Genomic DNA, 27,852 nt, shown 5'->3' with positions numbered 1-27,852 from the left:
TGTTCTCCAAGTTCCATTCAACCGTGTATCTTTTTACAATAAAAAATGTAAGAGCCCTTTAAAAATATATATATTAAAACATTGAGCGCTATTCGCAAAGCTTCTCTTTTCAAAAAACAGTATTTGGGCTAACTGCCTTACCATGTTGAGCCCTTGGACCAGATGCAAGTTCAAAAAAAGTTCAAGAAAAGGAAAGTAATAAAAATTACTCAGCAGGAGGGTCTTCACTACCCAATTAGAGCTCTGCTATAGAGCTGCTTCTACCCTCTTTCTCCCCCGTGCCCTGCCTCCATCCCCGCCCCTCGTGGTACAGCATAACAGCGACTCCGCCCCTCTCTAGAGTGTTCCTCCAAGAGCTCCGCCTCTTCGTCTCAGTACGCACATGCACGCCCTGAGCGCCCGCCACAGGTTCGCGTCTATCCCAGTACTGCCCAGTCGGCTCGCCCCGCCCCTTGGGCGCACGCATGCTCGTCCGCGCCCGAGCCCTACCGCGCCCGCGTTGGCCCTCACCCAAAGAGCCCTGACCCCCGACGCCCTCCCGCCACGCCCCTGGCGCACGCCCGGCACGCCCCCTGGCACCTTCCCCGCCCCCTAGGCGCGCGCTCTCTGCCCACCTTCCCCCCTTGCCCCCCCCGAAAGCTGGGCTCCCAGGCGCGCACTCGCCCTCCTTGCGCCACGTGCTCGGTGGAGGGCGGTGCGGGGGGGCCGAGCCGAAAAGATGTTCTTGCTGCCTCTTCCGGCTGCCGCGAGACTCGCCGTCCGACATCTGAGCGTGAAGCATTTCTGGGGGCCCGGTCCAGCCGCCGCAGACATGACGAAGGTGAGAGGCCGCGGCTCGGTCCGGGGCCGCCGCGAGAGTCCTGCCCGCGGGCCACGGGGACTTCGGGGCAGGTCAAGGCCGCGTTGTTCCGGGCTTCGGAGCCGAATTACAGGCATTGGCTAGAAAGAAACGTTTCGTGTCTTTGCGGAGCTCGGCGTTGGCAGCGGGCTGCGCGGGGCTGCAGACCCCCCAGTATTCTCCAGCCGGCTAGTGCCGAGGATGCGTTCTTCCTTCTCTTGCTTGAAAGTGCTAGGACCCGAACTCTGCGCGCGAGGGAATGGTAGCCCTAGCTCCCGTTTCCTGAGCTCCCACTCTGTGCCGTGCCCTTACTTCATTATTTTGTTTAGTCCTCGCAGTAACCCAGGGAAGGACGGCGCCAGGATTGTTCCCACCTTAGCTAGGAGGATGCCCAAGTTTGGTGAGGTGAAATGCCCTCTAGGGTCCCAGAGTCGGGCAATCACTGGCCCCGGGTTCCACACCAAGACCTCCCTCCCCAGCTGAAGTTAAAGGCCAGGAAAACACAGGCTCTCGGGGAGTAAACTGAGTAGAAGGGTTTCTAGAGAAAAATGTCTCTCTAGGGAAAAGGGCTTTGCAGGGAGACCCATCTGTTCGTGAGATTGGAAGTGTCCTGCAGAAGAAGCGCCTCCTCCATCTAACTGAGCTCCAAAACATTGTGAAGAGGGTCACTGTTCGGTCGTGGGGGATCTGGAAAAGGGGAACGATGGCTTGGCGGGAGGAGCACATGTGTGGGAGTCACGCTTGAGGACCAGAAGGACTGTGCCTGGCTAGGAGTGTTCTAGATGGGGCTTGAGCTCAGGCCTCTCCCTGAATCACAGATGGCTGAGGGACCAGAAGCTTGTCCCCTAGTCTGTTGAACACTATGGAAATAGATCCTACTCAGGTAACATCCGTGTTCTGTCTGATCAGTTCCCTACTTGGTTCCCTGGAATCCCGGACAGTGGGCAGTCTAGGTAAGTTAGAACCTGGGAAGGTTACCAACCCCGAGGAAGCCTATTTTCTTTGATGGAAAGGACAGGACATGATTTGGTCTAAGTACCAGTGTGATTCTGTAGAAAGGACAAAGGACCTGAGGGAGGGCATCCGGATTCTTGACCAGTTCTGTTGCACACGGGCTAGTACGTCAAACCAGGCTTCAGTTTCCTTATCCATCAGATGCGAAGAAGACTACTTGTCCTTTCCGCCTCACAGAGGTGCCCTAAGTCAGAACACATTTTTAAAGTCATAAATTGCTGTGCAAAGGCAAATAGTGATTCCTAGGTTTACTTCCTTATTTCAGGTGTTTGGGGCTTGGAGCTTAAGGAGATGAAACGATAAGCCACTAAGTGCTGGACCGAATGCTCTGGCCCCACCCTTCCGGTGAAGGTGCATCCTTTTCCTTTCTTCCAGCCTATGAGTTGGCCAGAGTACTTGTTAGTATTGGCAAGTGCAGCCATTGACTTTATTGGGATGACATCCCAGAGTATTGCAGATTTGCATTTGAAGCTTGTAGGGGAGGAAGAACTTACTTCTACTCTCCAAGGTTCTAGGGCAGCACCTAAGAATGAAATGGACACAAAACAGATTAACAGGAGAAAGGCATACAAGTTTTATTTCATATTTTTATGTGTACATGGGAATCTTCAAAAGGGAAATGAAGACCCGAAGAAGCCTATAGGCCCAAAAGCTTATATACCTTTTTAAACAGAGACGGGGAAATTGTGGGGATGTGATAAGGCAAAGGAGCCTGGGGGCATTAAGTTGAGAGACAGGGACTGGGAAATATATGGGGGAAACGAAGGGAGGATAAGGGTTATTTTAGTAGGTTTGTTTGGTATTGACTCCCAGTCTATGGTGATAAGAATGTTCTCTTCCTGGTACAGGGAGAGAAGCTTTCTCATGGGAAATTTTATGACCAGCTTTTAGATAGGAAGGGCGGGTGGTGGTGGGCGGTCAGAGAGCCCTTCCTGCATCTGCTTTTTCTCAGCTGCCTGCACCTCAAAGTAATCAATATGCCAGAGTGGCATATTTTGGGGTGGCATATTCTGAACCCCTTCCAGATCTGACTTCGTTACAAAAGGAATTGTTTTCTTAAAGCACCTTTCTACTCTTCTTTATTTGTAAGTGAAGGAAGCCCTCTATGTTGTGAAAGCTCTTGGGAGGGACCATCAAGACCAGGACAGGTAGTAATTGTGCTCTTGCATCAGCAGTTTGAAACATGTAGGTAGGATGTGAGTATAGCTGACTGCCCAGCACCTGCTGCTGCTTTGGCCTTGTTCTTCTGTCCTTGGGGGGGACACGGTTTTGTTGAAATGATTAGCTCTTTGTGGAATTTGGGAACCCTTGAGTCCCTGTCAGGGATCTACTCTAATTATATTCACCTTTTCTCTTGTTTTCAGGGCCTTGTTTTAGGCATCTATAGCAAAGAAAAGGAAGATGATGTGCCCCAGTTTACAAGCGCAGGAGAGAATTTTAATAAATTGGTGTCTGGAAAGCTGAGAGAAATCTTGAACATGTAAGTATTCACCTGTGGGTTCCAGTTTTTAGAGTGCCCTGAAAGTGAAAGAGAATATCTTTTCTGTGCTTTATTATTAGCGGATGAAAATGCACGGAAATACACTGGCTGGGATCTTCTCAGTGGAAGTGAAAGTATGTGTCTGTGGAATGCACATTGGTACTTCCGGTTCAGTATTGGGTGGGTCCACCGTTCTGGGAAGTCAGGCTGCTCCAGCCAAATCATAGACTTATGTGAGAGGCTGACCCAGAAAGATCTGGAAAGTACCATATTTCCTCAGCCCACCCTCCTGGCTCCAGTTTGTTTCTCCCCACCCGCTTCCCACCTTCCATCTCTCTACCTCTTTAACTCCCCTTCACTTGGGGGGGAACAGCCTGGGCTGGTTCAGAATAGCCTGAGGAGGCTGCAAGTGTTGAGTTTCAAGGGCTTCTCAGATCTTAAATGACATGTGAATCGCCTGGGGGTGTAGTTAGACTGCATATTCCAGTTCAGTAAATCTGGGTGGGGCCTGAGATTCGAACCACTCTTGGATTAGCCAGGGTCTGGGGAAGGTAGGAAAACATTGGGCTTTCCAAGTCCTTCTGAGCTGCAGGCCACGTTTAACAGGAACAGAGGTGACAGCATAGGCCACTGCAGCTGTATGTTATTTGGATTACAGATAGCCTATTAGCATCTGATAGGCGTAGTCTAATAATTAGAGTAATTGTCTAATCATTGAATGACAGAATTTGCATTGCCTGTCAATTGACCAGTCCTTCACCGGTAGGCAGCTCTCTCAACTGCCTTGGTCAGTTCATTAACCCAAAGCTAACCGGTATGAGTACAGAACAGCCTGGCCTTCCTGACTGCGAGGTGTCAGGGCATCCAGTCCTCGGGCTGTAATTGTGCGTTGCCACCTGCTTTGTTTTTAAATTGCCCGGTATCCCATCTGTAGATACATCACAAAAAACCTCCGGGTTGAGCACACTGTAGTCAAGTCAGCCACTTAGGTTGGTGTCTTGCGTCTTTTATGAGGTTTAAGATTGAGGTCAGCCTCCATCCTCAGCTCTCCCCTACATTACCCATCCACGGCATCGCCTTCTGTAGTTGGCGTTAAATCTAATCCGGAAGTTTTTGAGATAGAATTAGAAGTGCTGCATCTGAGAAATCTAGCCTGAGAGAATTCTGTATTTGATAAAAACATAAGTGTAGCAAATTTGCAGAAGCATCCGAGCATACTGTAATAATGCTAAAGGTTTGTTTATGTCACTTTTCAATGGAACAGAGCAAACTATAACTTTTAAAACAACTGTTTCTTCTTGTTGCAGATCTGGACCACCCCTGAAGGCAGGCAAAACCCGAACCTTTTATGGTCTGCATGAGGTATGAGGTGAAAATAAGGTTTATGTGGCAAACCCTGAGTTAGCACCTATATGTGCCAAGTACTATGGCTGACCAGTCAGGCAGAAAATTTTGTATCGGATTATGTGTTCGTTTTATCCCAGGATTAAGCCGCAAGTATTGGTTACCATTGTAAAGAGGCGAGTTGTTGTCAAAAAGTACTGCATCTCTTGTATTCCTCAGTCTGCAGGCTTTCTTGGTTCAGTGGCCCTGTCTTACATAGCAGAGTTATTTGCAGGATTATCCTCGCTCTCCCTTTGCAACACACAGTTATAAAATTTAACCAAGATAACAGGGCTTACAAAAATAAAACAAGCAAAACTTCGTGGAGGGTTTTGTCCCGTGCAACACTTTAGGGGGTTCTGTGCAAGCTCCTGTGCCATTTCGTGCTGGAAGTGGATGCTTTAAAGACGTAAAGCAGCTGATTTCGTGTATCTTTTGGAACAGGACTTCCCCAGCGTGGTGGTGGTTGGCCTCGGCAAAAGGACGGCCGGAGTCGACGAACAGGAAAACTGGCACGGAGGCAAGGAGAACATCAGGGCCGCTGCAGCAGGTTCTTTAACTTTTTTTTTTTTTGCGGTACGCGGGCCTCTCACTGTTGTAGCCTCTCCCATTGTGGAGCACAGGCTCTGGATGCGCAGGCCCAGCGGCCATGGCTCACGGGCCCAGCCGCTCCGCGGCATGTGGGATCTTCCCGGACTGGAGCACGAACCTGTGTCCCCTGCATCGGCAGGCGGACTCTCAACCACTGCGCCACCAGGGAAGCCCAGGTTCTTTAACTTTTGAACTTTAATGTTGGTAAAGATTGCTAAGGCTCACTTGGTCAGATTATGTCTCCCCTCTTTCCATCGCCATCCCCTCACGTTCACACAAATAACTCTCAACAGATATGCAGTTTCCCTTACCTAACATGCTTGGCTTTATTTTAGATACAGAAGGTTAGCTTGTGGAATTTTATTTTTATATTTCTTTAGCTTCTGTCTGGGGGTTTCAGGACCACTTGTTCCCTCTTATAGTATCAGCCTTAGAGCTCTGTTTTGCCAGAAAGTCCTGGTGGGTGATTTTTTTCCTTTTTTGTAATGCAGCCCTCGTGTTGCCCAAATTTTATTTTATTTTATTATTTTTATTTATTTATTTATTTTAAATTTACTTTTGGCCATGTTGGTTCTTCGTTGCTGCGCACAGGCTTTCTCTAGTTGTGGCGAGCGGGGGCTACTCTTCGCTGTGGTGCGCAGGCTTCTCACTGCGGTGGCTTCTCTTGTTGTGGAGCATGGGCTCTAGGGCGCGCGGGCTTCCGTAGTTGTGGCTCGTGGGCTCTAGAGAGCAGGCTCAGTAGTTGTGGCGCACGGACTTAGTTGCTCCGCGGCATGTGGGATCTTCCCGGACCAGGGCTCAAGCCCATGTCCCCTGCATTGGTAGGCAGATTCTTAACCACTGTGCCACCAGGGAAGTCCGTTGCCCAAATTTTAAATCACGTGGAGTCATCATATTTACAAATCAGAGAAAATGGATGCCAAGGGCAGGATGCTTATTTATCACTAGTTGCCAAAGGTGCATGCCTGTCCCAGTTTGTCACGTGGACAGTTCAAAAGTTGAGGTAGGTGCCATTGGCTGCCATTGGGTCTCTTCAGAGCTGAGCGGCAGGACAAGGCCTTCACCGCGGAGTCTGTGGTTAAAGATGCTTTGAAAACCGTTGCTGAGGTGGTGATAATTAGCTTGATTGATCTTTGACCCCGTGTATATCATACGTGCTTGTTAAATGTACTTTCAAAGTTCATGTTCGGAGATTATCTCATAACTTTCATTTGGGAGATTTTGCTGACCTGATCTTAATAAACGCTGGGTTACTAATGGACTTTGCTCAGTTCCTTGGGTGTAATTTCAGTGTTATCACTTCTATGTCATTTTTAATCTGGCAAGCTCCTGGTGATTGGGACGCTTCATCAGGAAACCCTAGTGTTTCAGAAGTGATACTAGTAATAGCAGCCACTTCTTGAGGGCCCGCTTTGTGAGGTGCTAGACTAGTCATTTTATCCATCAGTCTGTCCTCCCACCCTCTGTGAGGTGTGTGCTCATCCTCACTGTACAGAAGGGGAAGTGGAGGCTCAGAAAAGTCAAGTGTCAGGGCCAGGATTTGGACCTCAATCCTGATGTTTTCTCAGGACCCCATCCCAGGCCTCTGTCTTCTGCCCTCAGAGGTGTCCCTGACTGACTCCGGTTTTCTGGTTCCTCTGTCCCTGTGAAGCGGGGTGCAGACAGGTTCAGGACCTGGAGATCCCGTCCGTGGAGGTGGACCCCTGCGGAGACGCCCAGGCGGCTGCGGAAGGAGCGGTGCTTGGGCTCTATGAGTATGACGACCTGAAGCAGAAAAAGAAGGTGGCCGTGTCAGTGAAGCTCCATGGAAGGTGATGGAACAAAACCAGGCCCAGGCCCATTCCCTGCGTGCTGATGGCAGGGCCTTTTGGACATGAGCTGCCTGCCTTTCAGCATTGGGCACTGCCGTGCAGCTTGTCTGTGGCTCTCCCATGGCCTTAGCCATTTTAGGAGTTCGGTGACTGTGCCTCCACTCTGCTCCTGGCTTTCGTCCTGTGTGTGTTTCTCCCCTGACTCTCTAGACCCCTCCGTGTTTGCTGGTTCCTAGGAAACCATACCTGGTTGGCTCCCTGAGGAGGGAGGGAACAAGATGACAGACGGGCCCCAGCAGGTTTTGATGCAGATCATTTCCATCTACCCAGTGCCTGTGGGCCCTGTACTAAACGCCAGAGATACGCAGACGCAGGAATCCGGCCCTTGCCCTCCTAGTCTAGTGGGGAGACTCATCGTTGAGCAGATTTATTGAGCACCAGCTACACTCCAGCCCTATTCTGTGTTCAGGAGCAGACAGTGTGGGACCCTCAGGAGATGGTGCTGGGAGGACAGCGGGGGTCCTCCCAGTGGTTGGCAGCTGTGATGTAGTGGGTAAGAATGAGGGCCCTGCGACCAGTCAGCCTGGCTTTAAATCTGGCTCCCACTTCCTGGCTGGGTGACCTCAGTGAAGGGACTGAAGTCTCTCTGTGCTTCATTTTCCTCATTGGTTGAGTAGAGTTGTGGCTCGGATTTCATGGGGCTTTTATGATCGCAAGACAAAACCCATCAAGGGTGTGTCACGTGGTGAACTCCGTAAGTGATGAGTGTTGTTCTGCCTGTCCGTGCGCCGTGTTAATTCCTGTCGTGCACAAGAAGAGCCAGGGTCGAGGAGAGCTTACCCACGTCCTTTGTCTTCTGAAGCCGGCCCTGCCCTCTGGTGGGTTGGAGTTCAGGGTCCCGACCCAGGCAGGGAGAAGGCGGGAGGCCTTCAGTTCCCCGGCAGGACTGAGCAAGGGGAGCTTGCTCTGTAGTCACTCTGGAGGAGTGTAAAAGAGGCCTTTCTGTGGAAGCCTCTGCCGTCAGATTTGGGGGGTAGATTGAAGGCTCCAGAGGTTCCTCAGGCCAACAGGTGAGGTGGGGATTCTAGGTTTCCTCTAGCTCAGCTCAGTGGGGGTCGTGTTTTCCAGCACTCTATAAACCATAACAGCTGCCCCCCTGGATCAGATCACAAAGAATAAATCCGGGTCCCTGTGTCCATCACGTTTCACTTGTCATCTTCGGCAGGAGCCCTCCTAGCTGGGCTGTGGTCTGTGTCCTGGAGAGGCTGTCTGACGATGACCTTGTGCTTGCTTTTGCCAGTGGGGATCAGGAGGCCTGGCAAAGGGGAGTCCTCTTTGCTTCTGGGCAGAACCTGGCGCGCCACTTGATGGAGACACCTGCCAATGAGATGACGCCAACCAGATTTGCGGAAATTATCGAGAAGAATCTCAAAAGTGCTAGTAGTAAAACAGCTGTCCACATCAGGTAATTCAGGATTATGTCATAGACTCCTGTGCTAGAGCCAGACGGAGCCTCAGAGATCCTAAAATCCAGCTCTCTCACTATTCAGAGAATTAACTTGAGACTAGAGAGGTGAGGTCACCCACCAGCAGCCACATACAGGTGGGGGTAAGGGCTCAGTTTGAGGTTTCTCCCATCATATCTTGCCTTGCTTTTGAGAGTGTTGTGACTGCACACTGCACATGAGTGTGTGTTTTGTAGCAGCTTTATTGAAATATAATTCATGTAATGTACAGTTCACTCATGTATGCAGTTCAGTAATTTCTAGTATATTCACAGAGTTGTGCTACCACCACCACAGCTCATTTTAGAACATTTTCATTACCCCGTAAAAGGAACCTTGTACCCATTAACAGTCACTCCAAGGGCTTCCCTGGTGGCACAGTGGTTGAGAGTCCGCCTGCCGATGCAGGGGACACGGGTTCGTGCCCCGGTCCGGGAAGATCCCACATGCCGTGGAGCGGCTGGGCCCGTGAGCTATGGCCGCTGAGCCTGCGCGTCCGGAGCCTGTGCTCCGCAACGGGAGAGGCCACAACAGTGAGAGGCCCGCATACCTCAAAAACAAAAAACAAAAACAGTCACTCCTCATTTCCTTCTCCCCCTGGCCATCAGTTCATGGACATATGGGTTGTTTATACCTTTTGGATTCTGAATAATGCTGTTGTGAGCATTTGTGTATAAGGTTTTATGTGGATGTATATTTTCCTATCCCTTGGGCATGTGCCTAGGAGTTGAATTATTGGATTGAATGGTAACTCTTAACCTTTTTGAGGAGTGTGCACATTGTATTTTGTTTTGGTGAATCCTTTCTGTCTTTTCTCTTTTTGATGTAAGTGAAGAACAGAGCACGCTCTCCCTGGCATAGAATGAGAATCTCTACCTGGTAGATTCTGTTAGCTAGATCAAATAACCAGAACTGATGTTCCCAGGGCGTCCTCAGGTTCGTTGTCAGCAGCCAGGCTGTTGGATGTAAAAGGCTGCCCCTCCAGGCTCCCCGTAACCCTTTAAGCAAACCAAGTCTGAGTATTTGGGGATTTATTATTAAAGTAAATCCACAGATATTTGCTTTACCTAAATAATCCTTTACTATCAAAGTTGCTTCTCAAGGGCACTTCCATTTAGAAGGATTCTTCACTATTTAATTGTGAGTAGGGTTCGCATTTTTCAGGAAAACCCCTGTGGTCTAGATAGAGCGAAGAAAATGTATAATCTATAGAAAACGTAGTATTGGAGCTTGATAAAATTTCTGGAATGGTTGCTATATATTCTGTAGCAATGTTTAGTCCCTACAAAGGTGTCTTGGTAAAGACTATTCCTTGTTTTATTTAAGGAGACACCAGAGCTATGTTGTGTCAGCAGATTGTGGCTGTGTGACCTCACATTATCAGTAAGGGCACCTCCTGTTGCCTGGGAACTTAGCATACAAAGATGGGTGGCGATGGTTCTTGTCCTCAGACAGCTGAGGACCTTGCAGGAAGGAATAGGCAGGGAAATGGTTGTGCAGGGGATGCTACAGGAGCAGAGAGCCAGGGAGGATTGTGGAAGAGTTGAAACGGCTTGCCAACAAAAGTGGTGCCTAAGCAGAGTCAGGGAGGTGAACAGACAGGAGAGTGGGGCAGGAGCACCTATGCAGTGGCCTTGGGAAACTGCATGGCTTGCGGTGGAGCAAAGGGAAGTCGGCCAGAGATGAGGCAGGTCAGATGGGTGGAATGTAACCATTAAACTGAGGCAGCTGCGTCAAACGTGCTCTAGCGTAGGTGGGTGTAAATCAAAGAAATACAGACTGTACTTCAAGAAGGGCAGGACTTTAATAAAACATCAAGTACTGGGTTTGTGAATAAAAGTGCCCACATTATACGGCCTCGCTTCTTTTGAAGTGTTTTTTTTAATTGTCATACCTTCCATTTTTATATTCTTTTCCCTCTGAAGTTGGGTGGCCCTCTCTCTACAATGACGTCCTAGATTAATAGTTACAACAAGTGTCTAGGCAGGTGCGGGAGGAGCGTTCCTTGACTGAGGTGGTTTCTGGTCTGTCTGTAGGAGGGTAGGATTTCTCCCCTGGCCTAGTTACTGTGGCCAGAGAGCAATACAAAGCCCTTTTGGGCCTCCAGCCTAGGAGGAATAGCGATGTGGCATCTATCTGTCTTCTGGTTGGCACTAAGGGCTATTCCAATTAAATTACCCCCATTGATCCCGTGTTTATTAAGTAGTAACTAGTTTTCCCACTTCAATCAGACATATCAAACTGTGAGAAATAGTGTGACAACATTAAAAAGATGGAATTCCAGCAATACTGTAAAAGCAAAGAAATAGGTAGTTTAGTCTAATCAATGGAGTGTAGTTTTGTTGGTTCTTTGTTTGTTGATTGGTTGTTTGACTATTGCTTTGTCTTTTTCAGAAGTACCAAAAATAAATCAGTGGACTCCTCAGCTATCTTTGAGTACCCTTGATGGTCTCAGAGCCTTGCTAATTTCATCTTTAAATTAAAACTTTAGAAATATGTGAGTGGCTTGGGGAAAAATCAAGTAATAATTGTGTATTGACTATGCACTATTACCTGACATTGTATTGCATACCATACATGAATTCTCTTAGTAATTCTATAGCTAATCTTTTTTTTTTTGCGGTACGCGGGCCTCTCACTGTTGTGGCCTCTCCCATTGCGGAGCATAGGCTCCGGAGGCGCAGGCTCAGCGGCCATGGCTCACAGGCCCAGCCACTCCACGGCATGTGGGATCTTCCCGGACCGGGGCACGAACCCGTATACCCTGCATCGGCAGGCGGACTCTCAACCACTGCGCCACCAGGGGAGCCCTATAGCTAATCTTTTGATGGAGGTGTCATTGATCTCATTTTATAGATGAGGAAACAGACTCAGAATCAAGTGACTCTCCCAAGAATATACAGAAAGCAGATAGGAGGTGATAATTGAAGCATTAACGTGTCTGTATTAAGAGCTTGTATGTTATACTTTTTTTTTTTTTTGCGGTACGTGGGCCTCTCACTGTTGTGGCCTCTCCCGTTGCGGAGCACAGGCTCCGGACGCGCAGGCTCAGCGGCCATGGCTCATGGGCCCAGCCGCTCCGCGGCACGTGGGATCTTCCCGGACCGGGACACGAACCCGCGTCCCCTGCATCGGCAGGCGGACTCTCAACCACTGCGCCACCAGGGAAGCCCTATGTTATACTTTTTTACACACGGATGAGTTATTCTAAGTTATTGAAATGGGGATAGCAACATGTATTTACTTTTTCCCTTTTCTGCTCTACAGACCCAAGCCTTGGATTGAGGAACAGGAAATGGGATCATTCCTCAGTGTGGCCAAAGGGTCCGAAGAGCCTCCAGTCTTCCTGGAAATTCACTACAAAGGCAGCCCCAATGCAAGTGAACCTCCCTTGGTGTTTGTTGGGAAGGGGATTACCTTTGACAGGTACTTCTTTACTGCATTCATGCTTTGTATTTTGGTGAATGCTTTGTATGCCGTTGCATTATTTGGTGTGTAATTTGGTTCAGAAGCATGGTGTTTGGTCAGATCTTATGTGTAACTTTAAATATGTTAGGCTGCCACTTACAAAACACCTACTGTGTGTCAGAGGCTCTACTAGGCATTTTACATATATTAGCCCTGATCTTACGCCTAGGAGCTAGGCGTTGCAGACATTCTTCAGGTAAGGAAACCATGACTCAGGTTAAATAATTTGTTCAAAGCCCCATAACTTATAGAATCGGAAGTCAAACTCAGCTGTGTGTTTAAAATGTCTTAAAATATTTCCGTCTTACACTTTGATTCTCCTGTGTGGATATTAAAGACTTCCAAGTAGATAATGGTGAAACAGCTTTCCAAGTAGATCATGCTGTCTTCCCTTTGCTTACTTGAGATTACTTTTTTTGCCGACTAGTCTAGCTTTCATTAATCTCCTTTAAACCATAAGTGTTCCTTAGAATTGGAAGCTGTCTCTGGTTATTTCAACCAGGGAGAAGCTGAGTTGGAAAAGATGATCTGAGTCAGTATTTCCCATAGAAAGTATTTGCTACTGAATACTAGTTTCTGGGTTGCTAGTTAAATGTGAGACTTGAAAAGGATTACTTGATCAAAAAACTAGGTTAGATAAATTGTTTTTTATTTTGTTTTGTTTCAACTACAGGACTTCTTGGGGGTACAAAATACAGCATTTTCTAAATTTCCTTTTTTTAAAAATAATTTATTTATTTATTTATTTATTTATTTTTGGCTGTGTTGGGTCTTCGTTTCTGTGCGAGGGCTTTCTCTAGTTGCAGCAAGCGGGGGCCACTCTTCATCGCGGTGCGCGGGCCTCTCACTATCGTGGCCTCTCTTGTTGCGGAGCACAGGCTCCAGACGCGCAGGCTCAGTAGTTGTGGCTCACGGGCCTAGTTGCTCCGCAGCATGTGGGATCTTCCCAGACCAGGGCTCGAACCCGTGTCCCCTGCATTGGCAGGCAGATTCTCAACCACTGCGCCACCAGGGAAGCCCCTCCTTTTTTTAAAATTGAAATATAAATATAGTTGACATCTTAATTTCCTTTTGAAGGGAACGTTTATCTCAGGAAATCATGGTCCATAGAAACTGCTTTGGAAAATGCTGCTAGAGATCCATAAAATCTTGATGTCCCCTAGTATGTTTTTGCACCCATTCAGGAACTCCATCTGAAACGTGAATGAATCCCACCCTTACAGGTGTGTTTCTAGGCACTGTGATGCCTTTGTCCTGGGCAGATCTGGCCTCCAGGCTGGTCTTCCTTGTACTAGCAGATTGTCATGCCTCCTGTGTTTTCCATCCACTGGTTCATGTTCTCTCCTTTAAAGCATTGGTCTCAAACGATCTTCGTTATGTAGCCCATCAGTAAAAGATTCGAGCTCATACCACTCAAAATACACATATTTATTTATGTCACGTGCATATACTGTTGTATTAAAGTGTGTATTATAAAACACTACAGCAGGGAATTCCCTGGTGGTCCAGTGGTTAGGATTTGGCGCTTGCACTGCTGGGGCCTAGGTTCAACCCCCGGTTGGGGAACCAAGATTCCATAAGCTGCGTGATGCAACCAAAAAAATAAAAAAATGGGCCTCCCTGGTGGCGCAGTGGTTGGGAGTCCGCCTGCCGATGCAGGGGATGCGGGTTCGTGCCCCGGTCTGGGAGGATCCCATATGCCGCGGAGCGGCTGGGCCCGTGAGCCATGGCCGCTGGGCCTGCGCGTCCGGAGCCTGTGCTCCGCAACGGGAGAGGCCACAGGAGTGAGAGGCCCGCATACCGCAAAAAGAAAAAAAAAAAAAAGAAAAAAAAAATAAAATAAAATAAAAATAAATAGAACACTACAGCAGATAAAAATAAGAGAATGAAAGACGTTTTTAAACGTCTTTGCTAATTGTGATGGTTTTATACTATCATGGGCTAATATCTTAATTGAAACATTTGTGCTTAGGGTGAAGTTTATTGTTCATTTAAATCTGTACTTGAAGTTTTTGCTATGGTAATATTAAGCAAGGAGGCCTGACCTAGTCTTCTGGGTTTAGAGAAGGCTTCTTAGAAGGAGTGACAGTTTTAGCTTAAGATGTGAAGGATAAGGGAGTTAGTTCTGCAGGGAGTAGTGCAGGGAAAGAGCCGGGTGAAGGCTGCGGGTGGGAAGGAAGAGGGGAAATTCCTGGTACTGAAAGCATGCCAGAGTGGCCGTGACAGAACGTGACTGGGGGAAGGGACGAGGTACAGCTGGAGAGATAGGCAGAAGCTGGGTTGTTCTGGGCCTGGTTAGATTTTGGACTTTGAACAGTTGGAAGTAACTGAAGGGTGTCTAGCAGAGGGAAAGAATGATGTGAGAGTTACACGTACAGTGAAGTCCACCCATTACGTGTTCAGTTCAATGAGCTTAACAACCGTGTGCACCCATGCAGCAAACCACCTCTGTCATGAAAACAGAACACTTCCCTGACACCCCAAAAACTCCCTTGGGGAATTTTGGGGGATGCTCTTTTGCAGTCATCCTCTCCCCTACCCCACCTCAGACAACCAGTCATCTTTCTGTTATTGTAGATTAGTTTTGCCTCTTCCAGAAATTCATTTATGTGGAATCTTTTATGCCTGGCCTCTTTCTCAGCATCGTATCTTTGAGATTTAACCATGTTGTGGTCATATCAGTAATCTGTTCCTTTATATCACTGAGTCATATTCCGTTGTTTGGAAATAGCAAAATTTGTTTATCCAGTCATTGCTGAGGGAAATTTGGGTCGTTCCAGTTTTGAGTTATTAGTAATAAAGCCGGTATCATCTAGAAGCCTTTGTGTGCATATATGTTTATCTTTCTCTTAGTTAAATACCTAGAAAAGGAGAGTTGAGTTGTGTAATAACTGCATGTTAAACTTTATAAGAAACTACCAAAGTTTTCCAAGGTTCTTATACCATTTTGCATTCCCACCACCAGTGTACAAGGTTCTAGTTGTTCTCCATCCTCCCCAGCGTTTTATGGTGTCCGTCTTTCTAGTTCTAGCCACTCAGGGAGTGTGTAGTGGTATTTCTTTGAGGTTTACTTTGCATTTCTCTGACTAATGATGTTTAGCGTTTTTTATGTGCTTATTAGCCATTGGTACATCTTCTTTCATGAAGTGTCTGTTCAGATCTTTTGCCCTTTATTGTAGGAGTGTTTGTCTTACTGAGTTATAAGTGTTTTAAAAATATATTCTAGATACAAGTCATTTTTTCAGACAGATGTGTTGAAAATATTTTTTTTTCCACTGTGAGGCTTGCCTTTTCATTTTTTGAAGTGGTGCCTTTCAAAGAGCAGTTTTTAATTTTAATGAGGTATAATTATCAGTTTTTAATTTTATAGTTCATACTTTATTTGCCCTGTTTAAGAAATTATTGCCTATGCCAAGTCTGTGTTTTCTTTGACAAGTCTGTGGTTTTAGCTTTTAAGGCTGTGATCCATTTTGAATTTTTGTGTATGCTTATAAAAAGCATTGAGGTTCTTTTGTTTGTTTTGTTTTGTTTTTTTCATCTATTTGTAAAAGTTTGGTAGTTGTGTGGGTAATGAAGTGAAGGGGTAAGACTGCTATAGGGACACCTGAATATATACAGGAGCCAGGCAAACATCTGAATGACTGATGGTGGTAGCCTCAACTTGGATGGATGCAGGAGAAAAGAAATGGATGGATTGGAGGGGAATCTAAAAGGTGATCAGAGATAACTGCTGACCTTTGACTAGTGGTTATTTAGAATGATAGTCCTATACACAGAGTGGAACCCCCTGAGCAGAAGCGGCGTAGAAGTAGATAGAAGGACAACCTCATGCACCAGCTTGCTCTCCTTGCCCCCATGGGGTTATGTCTGGACTTCTTGGACCAGGAGTGTACTTCTTTTCTTATTCTGAGCCAGTGGATAATCTTTAATTCTAGGTGTAAATGACAACCATCTAAATATCAAGTGCAGGGCTTCCCTGGTGGCACAGTGGTTAAGAATCCACCTGCCAATGCAGGGGACACGGGTGTGAGCCCTGGTCCAGGAAGATCCCACATGCCGTGGAGCAACTAATCCCATGCGTCACAGCTACTGAGCCTGAGCTCTAGAGCCCGCGAGCCACAACTACTGAAACCCACACTGCTAGAGCCCGTGCTCCGCAACAAGAGAAGCCACCACAATGAGAAGCCTGTGCACCACAACGAAGAGTAGCGCCCGCTCACCGCAACTAGAGAAAGCCCACGCACAGCGACAAAGACCCAATGCAGCCATAAATAAATAAACAAACAAATAATTAATTAATTAATTAATTAATAGATTTAAATATCAAGTGCTTTGGAGGTGAATGAGAATTAGGACCTGATTTCTAAGGTGAGCAGATGTCAGAGCAAGGAGTTGACTCTGTCACCAAGGCAAGTCGGCAGCAGAATCCAATTAGAACTCAGAATAGAAACCCCTGGCTCATTGCCCAGCCTGCAGAGCCAGTGGCTCTGGATTCTTATAAACCGGAAGCAGAAAAGTCACTAGTTAGTTAAAGAAGTCTGTTTGGGGCAGTGGCTTGGGTTTCTTGGTAATTGAAACCTTTCTCAGCTCTTGTGTTTGGGCACTGTCTCGAGGCTTTGGGCTAGCATCTTCCTCGTGCCTGGGTGGTATTTTGCCGTCTGCAGGATCTAGCACACTTCGGGGGTGTCAGAACGAGTTCTCTCCTGTCTTCCTAGGAGTTGAAAGGGGTCCTCCCGGTCTTTTGTGAGCTTGTCAGCTTTCCCCAACAGCTTGTGACCTTCAGGTTCAATAAGTTGGTCAATTCATAAAATTTGCTGAAAAGACAAATCTACCTAGGTGTCAGGAGTTCAGATGGGATTTGAGCAGTGTTGACTGCATGATGTAGTAATGTTTCCAGTGGCACTGCTTAAATTTCATTCATACAGAAATAAAATGAGCTAACATACCCACCTGTATTTCTGGAATTATTTTGTGTCTTTTATAAAAACCACAATATTATCTTTTTAAATGCTGAAATCATTGACTCCCAATTTGGAAATTTCTTGATGTTTGTATGTGGTAGTTTACCCGCAGCTTACACGTTCTTTTTAGGCAAATGGTTTTGGCCCCCTTCTTTGCTATTAACATGGTACATTGTCCTTTTCCCCCCAGTGGTGGCATCTCCATCAAGGCGGCTGCAAACATGGACCTCATGAGGGCTGACATGGGAGGAGCCGCCACTATCTGTTCAGCCATCGTGTCTGCTGCCAAGCTCGACCTGCCCATCAACGTTGTAGGTGCGCGGGAGAGGGAGGGTGTCTTGGAGAGCTTCTGGAATCCTGTCCAATGGTAGAACAGAGACAACAAACATGGTTTCCTCTAATCTGAAAAGATCAAGAAATGGTTTTTAAATAGGTTTTCATCAAGTGGAAGATGTTTGTTTAGCTGAGATAGGTGTTATCTTGTCTGAACTGGCAGAGTTAAATGTATTCTGTGTTGTGGGCTGTAACTAGAATTGATTTGTTTTACTTCTGCAAAAAGTGGTTAGCAGTCAGGGGCACATGATATCAAGTTTGTGGTTAACTCCAATGGAAAATGCTCAGTCAGTAGTCAGGGTAGCAATTACCTCATAGGGTTGTGGCTGATTAAGTGCCTCGACATGCAGAAAATGCCTGGGACAGAAAAAGTGCTCAGTACACAGGCGATTTCTGTACTGCAGGATGCCAGACACAATGCTGGGGGTTTGCCATGTGACAGAGGGGGAGCTGGGAGCGGGCACTGAGGTCGAATGACTTGTGCAATGTCACCTCCACTGCATGGGAAGGTAGGACTGCAGTCCAGGTCTGTCTGACATGCCCCCTCCCTCTCCTCCTCCATTTTTCTTGAACTGTTTGTGAGTCTCAGACCTCATGACACGTCACCCCTGAATACTTCTGCTTGTGTCTCCTAAGAACAAGGACGTTATGTGTGATGACAATACCATTATCATTTCCAGGGATTGATACAGTAACCAAATTCAAACTGCCCAGTTGTCAAAAAAATGTTTGTTTATATGTGTGTCTATACACACACGTATTTTTCTTTCTTTCTTTCTTTCTTTTTTTTTTATTTTTGCGGTACGTGGGCCTCTCACTGTTGTGGCCTCTCCCGTTGCGGAGCACAGGCTCCGGACGCGCAGGCTCAGCGGCCATGGCTCACGGGCCCAGCCGCTCCACAGCATGTGGGATCTTCCCGGACTGGGGCACGAATGCATGTCCCCTGCATCAGCAGGCGGACTCTCAACCACTGCGCCACCAGGGAAGCCCCTCTATTTGTTTTTGAAATCTTGGTGCCACTCAAGGATCACCCCTTGCGTGTGGTCACCATGGCTCTTTAGTTTTCTTTAATCTAGAAACTATTCCTGCCCCCCTTTTTTTTCTTTCATGACACTGGCATTTTTTTAAAGGTTCAAGGTTGTCTTGCCATATTCTACAGTTCCGATTTATTTGGTTATTTCTTCACAACAGAATCAGGTTAGACTTCTTTGGAGAGAATGACATGTATTTCCTGTTACTGGTGCACGTAATGTCACCACCTGGGTCACTGGTGATGCTAAACTCGATCACTTGGTCGAAGTGGTGTCTGTGACTGGCATCTGTTGAGGGCCCGCTGATGACCTAGGTCCCATGGGTGGCATATTTGGACCTGGCACGCTCCATGTTCCTTCACATATTCTTTTTTTGACAGGTTTGGCCCCTCTTTGTGAAAATATGCCCAGCGGGAAGGCCAACAAGCCTGGGGATGTTGTTAGAGCCAAGAACGGGAAGACCATCCAGGTTTGTAGGTGGAAGACACAGCCTCCGAGTTCTGCTCTTTCTGAAGGGCTCCCAGCATAGCCACATAAACACACCTTGAACGGGTGCAGAGCAGTGGCTCCATGTAGGGAAGGGCAGTGCCATTATTATGAGGAGCTTTTCATGCCGTCAAAAGTATTTCTTCATGGGAACCTGAAGGTGGTTTTTCCTACCTTACTATTCCTCCTACTTCCTGAATGCTGTACACACAAATTACCATGAATTTGCAGCCAACCCTGCAGAACGGGGCAAAGCAGTACAAGTGCAGGCTGTTTTCTGGATACACCTTCGACGTGATCACTTTTTCCATTTAGCAGTTCATTCGAGTGGAAAACGTATTCTGCATCATGGGTGCTGCATCTGGGGATGTGGCAGCAGGTCGTCCACTGGGCACGTGTATGCATGTACATACACACTGCCCATAACGACTGCGCCTCTGTTTAAAAGAAAAGGATATAATATGTATGAAGCTGTAAGAGTTCTCCGGTCTGGAGATCCAGGCTGCTGCTTCGATGTATCTTTCTTAAACTCTTTAGCCTTTTTGTTTTCAGAAATCTTGATATTTTTTTCCCTTCCTTTTATAAACTTAATGGTAAAGTGAACCAGACACTTCTCTTAAAGTCATCAGCATTTGGTTATCAGCTCTGATACAGGGATTATTTTTTATTTTTTATTTTTTGCGGTATGCAGGCCTCTCACTGTTGTGGCCTCTCCCGTTGCGGAGCACAGGCTCCGGACGCACAGGCTCAGTGGCCATGGCTCACGGGCCCAGCCGCTCCGCGGCACGTGGGATCTTCCCGGACCGGGGCACAAACCCGTGTCCCCTGCATCGGCAGGCGGACTCTCAACCACTGTACCACCAGGGAAGCCCTGATACAGGGATTATTAAATTACATTTGCTCTTCAGAGTAAATATACTATTCCCGTTCTAATGGTAGTATGTTTTTGATACTTCATGACAAATGTCACACCAGCATTTTCTTTTAAATTGAACATAGCTGTGTCTAGATTTTATATTCATTATTTGTATCATCTTACCCTTTTTTTTTCTTTTGACCTTCCTCTTTGCAGGTGGATAACACTGATGCTGAGGGGAGACTCATCCTGGCCGATGCGCTCTGCTACGCTCACACTTTTAACCCAAAGGTCATCATCAATGCCGCCACCCTGACAGGTCAGACAACGTGCTTTTCCTGCTTTTGTTTGAAGAAAGTCTCATTTGTTGGCATCGAGTGCACACATTGTACTCAGGGCATTATTTTGCTGAAACCTGGCTCGCTCCATTTGCGTTCAAAGATCTTTCACCAGAGGAATTGTTCTGCAGTTGTAAACTGCTTCGAATATTAGCCTTGTTGTTTTGAAACATCCCAGGCTGTACCTTTAAATAAAGAAACAACAACTGGGTCAGGTCAGCCCACCCACAGTGATGACGTCTATAAATGATACTAAGCGATGTTTTCTGTTACGATTGCTGTTTGATACAGGTCTGAAAAGATTAGTGATAAATCTCAAAATCAGTAGTTATTTTTATTAATCATAATGCATCTAATGCCCCCTAAGTGTTTTCTGAACTTCTGTACTTGAGGTTGTACAGAAATAAAAACACTGGGGATGGAGGTGGCAAGATCTTCATGCAGTGGAGGCAGGGCCATGTAATGTGTTGTGTGAAGCTTGCTGGCTTTAAGGCCAACCCAGGGGTGGCTCCCAGCTGTGCTGCTTCCTAGTCTGCCAGTTTTGTGCTGATACCCTGACACCCCCAAGCATCAGTACCTGGGGACAAGTCTGTTTGTCTTGCAGAGTTGTGAAGACTGGAGGGAGTTTCTGGAAGGCCTCTTTAATGCAGCACCTGCACGTGGCAGGCAACACCATCGGCTCTGTAGAGTAGGAGTAAATGCCTAAAGGGACGACAGTGGGCATTGCCTTATTGCAGAAACCCAGTATTCATAATCTTTTATCCAACAGTTCTCTGTTTTAGGGATTCATTCTGTCTCCACCTTTTTTAAGATTAAAATTCAGATCATTTTTTATCCTTTGGTTTTAATTCTTCCCCTGGTCACGTGAGCCTTTACTTTAAGAGAAATCAGTTCATGTTTCTTTTTTATGTGTTTCTAACAATAGTCCACAGATTTATATGCTACGAATCCTTTTTTCAAGCTCGCATTATAGTATTTTTATGGTCTTTTGTCTCCCTCTTCAGTTCAGCAAACATTTTAAGCTGAACAACAGAGGTTCTGGGGCTGGTGTTTGAGGGGCAGTGCTGAGGTGGGTGGTAGTACACCCTTTCTGTAAATGAGGAATCACAGTGCTTCACCCCCTTTTTTTTCCCCAAGCCTGAGGGTGTGAGAAGGTGGGAAAGTTGGTTCCAGGTGACTAAGGGCAACCTGATGGGGGAGCCTTCAAATCGCCCCAGCCGTTGTCCTTGCTGAAGGCTGTTGATGGCTCACTTTAGTTCCCCAAATAACTTAGGGAGCCCCTTCTTGAGTTCCAGGAGCTGGGATTCAAAAGGGGGAGGATGAGAAACAGTTTCCAACCCCAAGTTCATAGCAGGAGGAGGAACGTAGTCTTTAGAAGGAGAAAATAATTTGTCCTGCCTCTTAATAGCATGTGACTTTGACAATGTCTCAATTGTCTCGTCTGTAAAAGGGGTATAATAGCACGTCATTGGCAGGAGGGGTGCCTGTGAAAATGAAATAAGGTGATACAGGTTGTTGTGCCTGGTAGACACTGGACTGATGTTATTGACCTTTAAAGGGTAGGCCTATAGTAGACTGTAGGAGCAGCGGCTGCTCAGGGGGTGCCATTCAGTCATGGTACCTCTCATTTTCTTAATGCCTGTGATTTAGGATGGAACGAGAGTGGTGACATCAGCACCTTCCTTGGAGCTTTGAGGTTCCTTCCATACTCTGAGAAATTCTGGTAACACTGATGAGTTAGCACCTCAATATACAGCTTCAAAAGTGCCTTGTAAAAGAAAATGGAAGGTATGCCCCCGATAATGGTAATTCTGAAATTGGTGGTGGTACTAGTTCTGTAATTATGTAGAAAATAGATTATTTTCTGAAGTATGTAATGAAGTCTCTCTAGAGCCATGATCCCTGTTGGATCACATTAAATATTTACGTCTCCCATTTTCTCTTCAAGAGAGGATATCACATCACATTCTTGTTTGCAGTCAGTGCTCATCTTCTCTTTGAGAAATTCTGATGCAAGACTCTTACAGGGCTGATAGGAATGTTTTGAGGACAAGTGAATAAGTATGGAAAAAGCCACTAACTTGAAAAGTAAAGCATTAATGAGTGTGTATCCCCGCAATCATATAGACAGACCATAGGCAGTGAGTAACCAGCAACCATCGTAGTATCCGGGATATAGGGGATGCCATGAATGATTGTTGACACAGTCGGCCTGTGTTTAATTCCTTCAGATGGCTGGGGATACAGAGGTGGGTCAGGACAGAGGTGAGGCCTGCGTCCCATGGGGCGTGGCAGCCAGCAGATCCTCACACTGACCAGCACAGAGGAGCTGTGAGAAAAGGAGTCCGTGAGAGCCTGTGCATCTGGGGATTTGACAGGTCTGAGATGTCAGGCATCTTGTCTGAGAAGTGCTGCTTGAGCTGGGATCTGAAGGAGGCGGCGTTAGCGGGTGGAGGGGGGGAGAGCGAAGGCACCTCTCGAGGTGGGGGTGTGTGTGTGGCCAGCGGTGAATGGGGCCGAGAGGAGCAGAGCATGGCTGGGTGAGGACTTCCGGGACCCGTGTGCTGACAGGCACCAGTCCCCCGCTGGCCTTGGCGTGTTGCGGGATTTAGTCTGGAGCCAAGTGCAGCAGGAAGCTAAGAGTAGAGACTGTGGGATCACATTTGCCCTGTGAAAGGGTCCCTGGCCGGCAGCGTGCTGAGTGCAAGGGAGAAGGGCCCAGGAGACGCTGGCCGTCCAGGTGGGCTGGTGAACGGCGTTTGGTTGTTGACTCCGGTGGATGTGTAAGTGTGTGTGTTAAGGATGAGTGTCTGCGTTTAGCTTCAGAATAATCTGTCAGGTCTGAGAGTATAGGTGAAACAGGTTTGCCCGTGACTTGATAATTGTTTGTGGTGGTTAATGGGTGCTTACTTGTATGTCCATTACATTATTCTCTTTGCTTTGTGTATATTTGAAGTTTTTGACAATAAGGTTTTTTTGTTTGTTTGTTTTTTTAAAGTATTACCATAGTCCAGTGGTAGATGATGGTGGTAGCGGTCATGGTGAAGGGAAGTGAATCGGTTTGAGATATAATTGGGAGGTAGAGTAACAAAACCCCAAGGGACAAGGACCCAAACAGAGTTACCCAAATGTCATGTGGAATCACAGGTTTTTACATATGGGTCACCGTTATGTTTACACTACACTGTAGTCTGTTATGCGTGCAGTAGCATTATATCTAAAAACACAATGTACGTACCTTAATTTAAAAAGACTTTATTGCTGAAAAATGCTAAGTAACCATCATTTAAGCCTTCTGTGAGTCACAGTAGTAACATCAAAGAACACTGATCACAGATCACCATAACAAATAATGAAAAAGTATCAAACATTGCAAGAATTACCAAAATGTGACACAGAGACACGAAGTGACCAAATGCTGTTGGAAAAGTGGCTCTGATAGGCTTACTTGACACAGGGTTGCCACAAACCTTCAATTTGTGAAAAATGCAGTATCTGCAAAATGCAGTAAAGCAAAGTGTAATAAAACGAGGTATGCCCGTACCTCTACCCAGTGGGCTTTTAAAGTCATTAAGAATACTTTTAACGAATTTGTTTATAAAAGAATAAACGTTTAAAGCATAAAAGGAAGAGCACGTACTGGACATGTACAGTATGGTCTTAATTATGTTTTATTTTTTAAGTTTAGAAGAAATCTGGAAAGAAATATTAAGAATATGTAGTGGTTATCCCTGGGATGAGATTATTGGTGATATTTGATGTTTGCTTTTTTGTCATTTTCCTTAATAATTGAAGGTGAATTCTAGCTTGAGAAACTAGAAAGATATTAACTATATACAGCAAGGATTTCCCAACATCATCTATTTTCTAAAATGAGGGAGACATTAAAACAGGGTAACGGCTAAAGTTTTGGTCTGCACAGCAGCAGAGAAACCTGTCTTGCCGGAAGAGACCGAACGCTGACCTGAAGGGCTGTGTCTTGCAGGTGCCATGGACGTAGCTTTGGGGTCTGGTGCCACTGGGGTCTTTACCAATTCTTCCTGGCTGTGGAACAAACTATTTGAGGTAAGAATAACACATACAGACCTAGATTATGGAGATGATCTAATTACTCTAGCCTTAGAATGCTATATTTCTTCATTAAAGTGATTTTTATGTTGTAGATTTGCCTTTGACATGAAAATTCAATAAACTCGATTCAGTGTGGTTTTCGATAAATGTTCCACAATTATGGGTATGATGCTATATTCCTCCTCTCCTCCAGCAGCTTCAGAATGAAGTGAAAATAACTTTAAAAGATCCCTGATGTAGAAAAGGTTACAAGGACAGCTTTGTGGAAGAAGGAATGGCCTTTTAAGGAATACGGGTCATGAGTCAAGTAGGGGAGCATGTAGATAGGGCTCACCCGCGTCCCTTGTCCCTTCGCGGGGGGCGAGAAGGACGACTTGTGCAGCTGTGCTCTGTGCCTCCTCCCAGCCCTTTCACAGCAGCCTCTTCCAAACAGCAGTTTGCTGTCACCACCACCCGCTCCCCGCTCTCGCTGCCATCAGGTTTGCCCAGCGATGCCACTCTGTTAGCCTCCTTTAGCTTGTCCAGAGGCAGCGTGTACCTCTGGCGTCTTGGTGACACCCTGCTCTTGGCTTCCACGATAATCTTCTCTTCTGGTTTCCTTCCTCGCTGACTTCTGTTTCAGCCTCCTGGGCCACCTTTTTCCTTTGCCCCTTTGGTTGCCTTCAGTCCCGGGCCACATGTTCTGACTCTGCATGGTCCTCACCGGAAAGCCCATCTATTCCCCTGGCTTCAGCTGGCACCTCTCTGCTAAGCTCCCGTCTCTCCTGCGGCCCAGACTCTGTGCATCCCGCTTGGCTATGAAACAGCTCCATCTGGCCCCTCATTCTTTCAACAAGTAATTAATGGGAGCTTACTATGTGCCAGCAGAAACAAATACAAAATGTCCCTGAATACATTCTTGATGTGGTTTAAGGTCCTAAACTGCCCTTCCACCCTAAACTGCTTCCCTTTCACCTCTGTCATCTCACCATTTGTGAAGCCCCCCTCTACTGTCCCCAGCCTCGGGGAGAAGCTCAGCCCCCTTGTATCCTTTCAGGTAGGCTGTGGGGCCTCTCTTCTGTGCCAGGCACCCAGTGTCCAGTGTCCCTCGCTATCGTCCACAACGTTGTTGTTGGTTTTGATTTTTTAAAATTTAATTTTCTTTAAAAAATTGAAGTTATATGTACATAAACACTGAAATAACAGCAGTCTATACAGCCTGCAGCCTCTTTTCCTGGAGGCGGTTGCTTTCAACCCTTGGTGGGTTCATCTGATAACTACTCAAGTCTCAAAACAACAGCTTACATTGCTGCTTCCTGACTTTTCACTTTTGGCTCTTACCTTTGACCACAGTGTATTAAAACAACCTTTATCCGTTTCTCCTACTAGCCTGTGGGCCCTTTTTTTTTTTTTTTTTTTTTTGCGGTACGCGGGCCTCTCACTGTTGTGGCCTCTCCCGTTGCGGAGCACAGGCTCCGGACGCTCAGGCTCAGCGGCCATGGCTCACGGGCCCAGCCGCTCCGCGGCATATGGGATCCTCCCGGACCGGGGCACGAACCCGTGTCCCCTGCATCGGCAGGCGGACTCTCAACCACTGCGCCACCAGGGAGGCCCGTGTGGGCCCTTTGATGGCTCAGTTATTAAGTGTCTTTATATCCCCAACACCTCTTGGTGCTCAGCAGTTCAGTAGATGATGGATGGATGGATGGATGAATGACTGTATAAATGATTACATGAATTAATGAGGTCACCTTATCTTAGGAGATCTGGCCTAATCAAACCAGCAAAGCCTGTCTGTGCTGCAGGTTACCAGCTTATTCATTTAAACTGAGACCCATAATATTAGTTTGATGATTTTAGCAAATGCCCTACAAATTTGCGGGACTGTTTTACAACATTCCTGGCTGCTTTTATAATTCTTAAGTAAACCTTTTAACTAACTGAAATAATTCTGGAATCTGTTGTATTGCATCATGTTTTAGAGTAACGGGTCAGAACCTGCTTCATCTACTCTGCCAACTAGCATACCTATTTGTTCTTTAGGCCAGCATTGAAACGGGAGACCGTGTCTGGAGGATGCCTCTCTTTGAACATTACACAAAACAGGTTGTAGATTGCCAACTTGCTGATGTTAATAACATTGGAAAATATAGGTATGTAAAATAAGCTATAAAAGTACATTTTTACTGTCATCATTGGTTGCCAGAATGACCATTTTCAGTTTAATCCCCTTTCACAAAAGGTTTAGCTGTCCAATTTTCTTTTGATGTAGTGCTTGTAAGCACTAATTTCTGTCTTTTATTTTCAAGGTATTTCCCAACTGGTTCTCAAAATTTTTGCATGTTTTCAAATCTAAAGGTCGTTTTAAGCAAATGGTAAGGGAATGAGATGTACAATATGGTCATTACCATAGGAAAAAGAATTTATCCTTTATGCGTACAGCTATGTCTGAAAATCTTGAAAGTGATTTCTGGGTTAACATCTTAAGAGGTCTCATTAGCTTGACTTTGCTCTCTGGTCATAGAAGCCACTTAGCAAGAATGGAGGATCTTAATAGAACGTTCAGTGCACATTTACATGGGGTTAAATGTTGATTGTTGTCTTCCTCTTCAGATCTGCAGGAGCATGTACGGCTGCAGCGTTTCTGAAAGAATTCGTGACTCATCCTAAGTGGGCGCATTTAGACATAGCAGGTGTGATGACCAACAAAGATGAGGTTCCTTATCTGCGCAAAGGCATGGCTGGGAGGCCCACGAGGACCCTGATTGAGTTCCTGCTTCGGTTCAGTCAAGACAGTGCTTAGTTCAGGTGCTCTAAAATGCCTTCATTCTGTCTTAAACAGGCAGTAGAGCTTCAGAATACTTTTGAATGAATAGATAAAAATCTTTTAAGGGAAACAAAGGATGGTATTTAAAAACATAGAACAAAATGAAATTTGTATGCCTTGATTTGTTTTTCATTTTATGCAGAGATTTATAAAGGTAAAGCTAATATCTTGCTTGGCAAAGATTTTTAAGATACTCTCTCTTAAATGAATAATGATGATTTTTTAAAAGCTACCTAATCACTTTTCAAAGTATATGTTTGTAATTGAGGAGCAAAATTGTATTTCAGATTTGTGATGCTGGGAATATGAACAAACTAAAAGTCGCTATGCAGTTGTCAGAAACAATAAATCCAACTTCTTGTGCTTCCTGGTGTGGCTCTGATTTACTTATATATTATCATAAACCCAGTGATGCTATAATATAACTTGTCTCTTCTGGCTGTGTTATATGAACTAAGTAAGTTGGATTTCAATGTTAATAATCACTTTGGGGCACTCAGTGATGAGCTTATGAGTTTGTGAGGTGGTACTATTATCCCCACATTACAGATGAGGAAAATGAGGCACAAGAGGGGGTTAGTAACATGCCAGTGATGTCACCAAGCTAATAAGTGGGAGAGCAGAAAGCAGTAGAGCTTTCTTTTTTTTTTTTTTAAATAAATTTATTTATTTATTTTATTTTTGGCTGTATTGGGTCTTTGTTGCTGCCCGCGGGCTTTCTTTAGTTGCGGCGAGCAGGGGCTTCTCATTGCGGAGGCTTCTTGTTGCAGAGAGCTGGCCCTAGGCGTGTGAGCTTCAGTAATTATGACACGTGGGCTCAGTAGCTGTGGCACGCGGGCCCTAGAGCACAGGCTAGGTAGTTGTGGTGCACAGGCTTAGC

General features: G+C 46.2%; 1 protein-coding gene across 1 annotated transcript; it reads left to right on the top strand.

The window, feature by feature from the left end:
- The first annotated feature begins 622 nt into the window (after window positions 1–622).
- On the top strand, window positions 623–27,336 carry LAP3 (leucine aminopeptidase 3). The gene is made up of 13 exons (XM_081226340.1): window positions 623–820; window positions 3,217–3,332; window positions 4,640–4,694; window positions 5,160–5,265; window positions 6,958–7,117; window positions 8,418–8,582; window positions 11,890–12,048; window positions 17,242–17,366; window positions 18,796–18,884; window positions 19,974–20,076; window positions 24,081–24,160; window positions 26,189–26,298; window positions 26,759–27,336. Exons 1-13 carry the CDS (start codon window positions 719–721, stop codon window positions 26,946–26,948), a joined length of 1,560 nt encoding a protein of 519 aa, XP_081082466.1. The 5' UTR covers window positions 623–718; the 3' UTR covers window positions 26,949–27,336.
- The last annotated feature ends 516 nt before the right edge of the window (window positions 27,337–27,852 follow it).

This window comes from Mesoplodon bidens, assembly GCF_964165515.1.
Source record: "Mesoplodon bidens genome assembly, chromosome: 1".
Classification (NCBI taxonomy): Eukaryota; Metazoa; Chordata; class Mammalia; order Artiodactyla; family Ziphiidae; genus Mesoplodon; species Mesoplodon bidens.
This window is presented reverse-complemented; position numbering and strand designations above follow the sequence as displayed.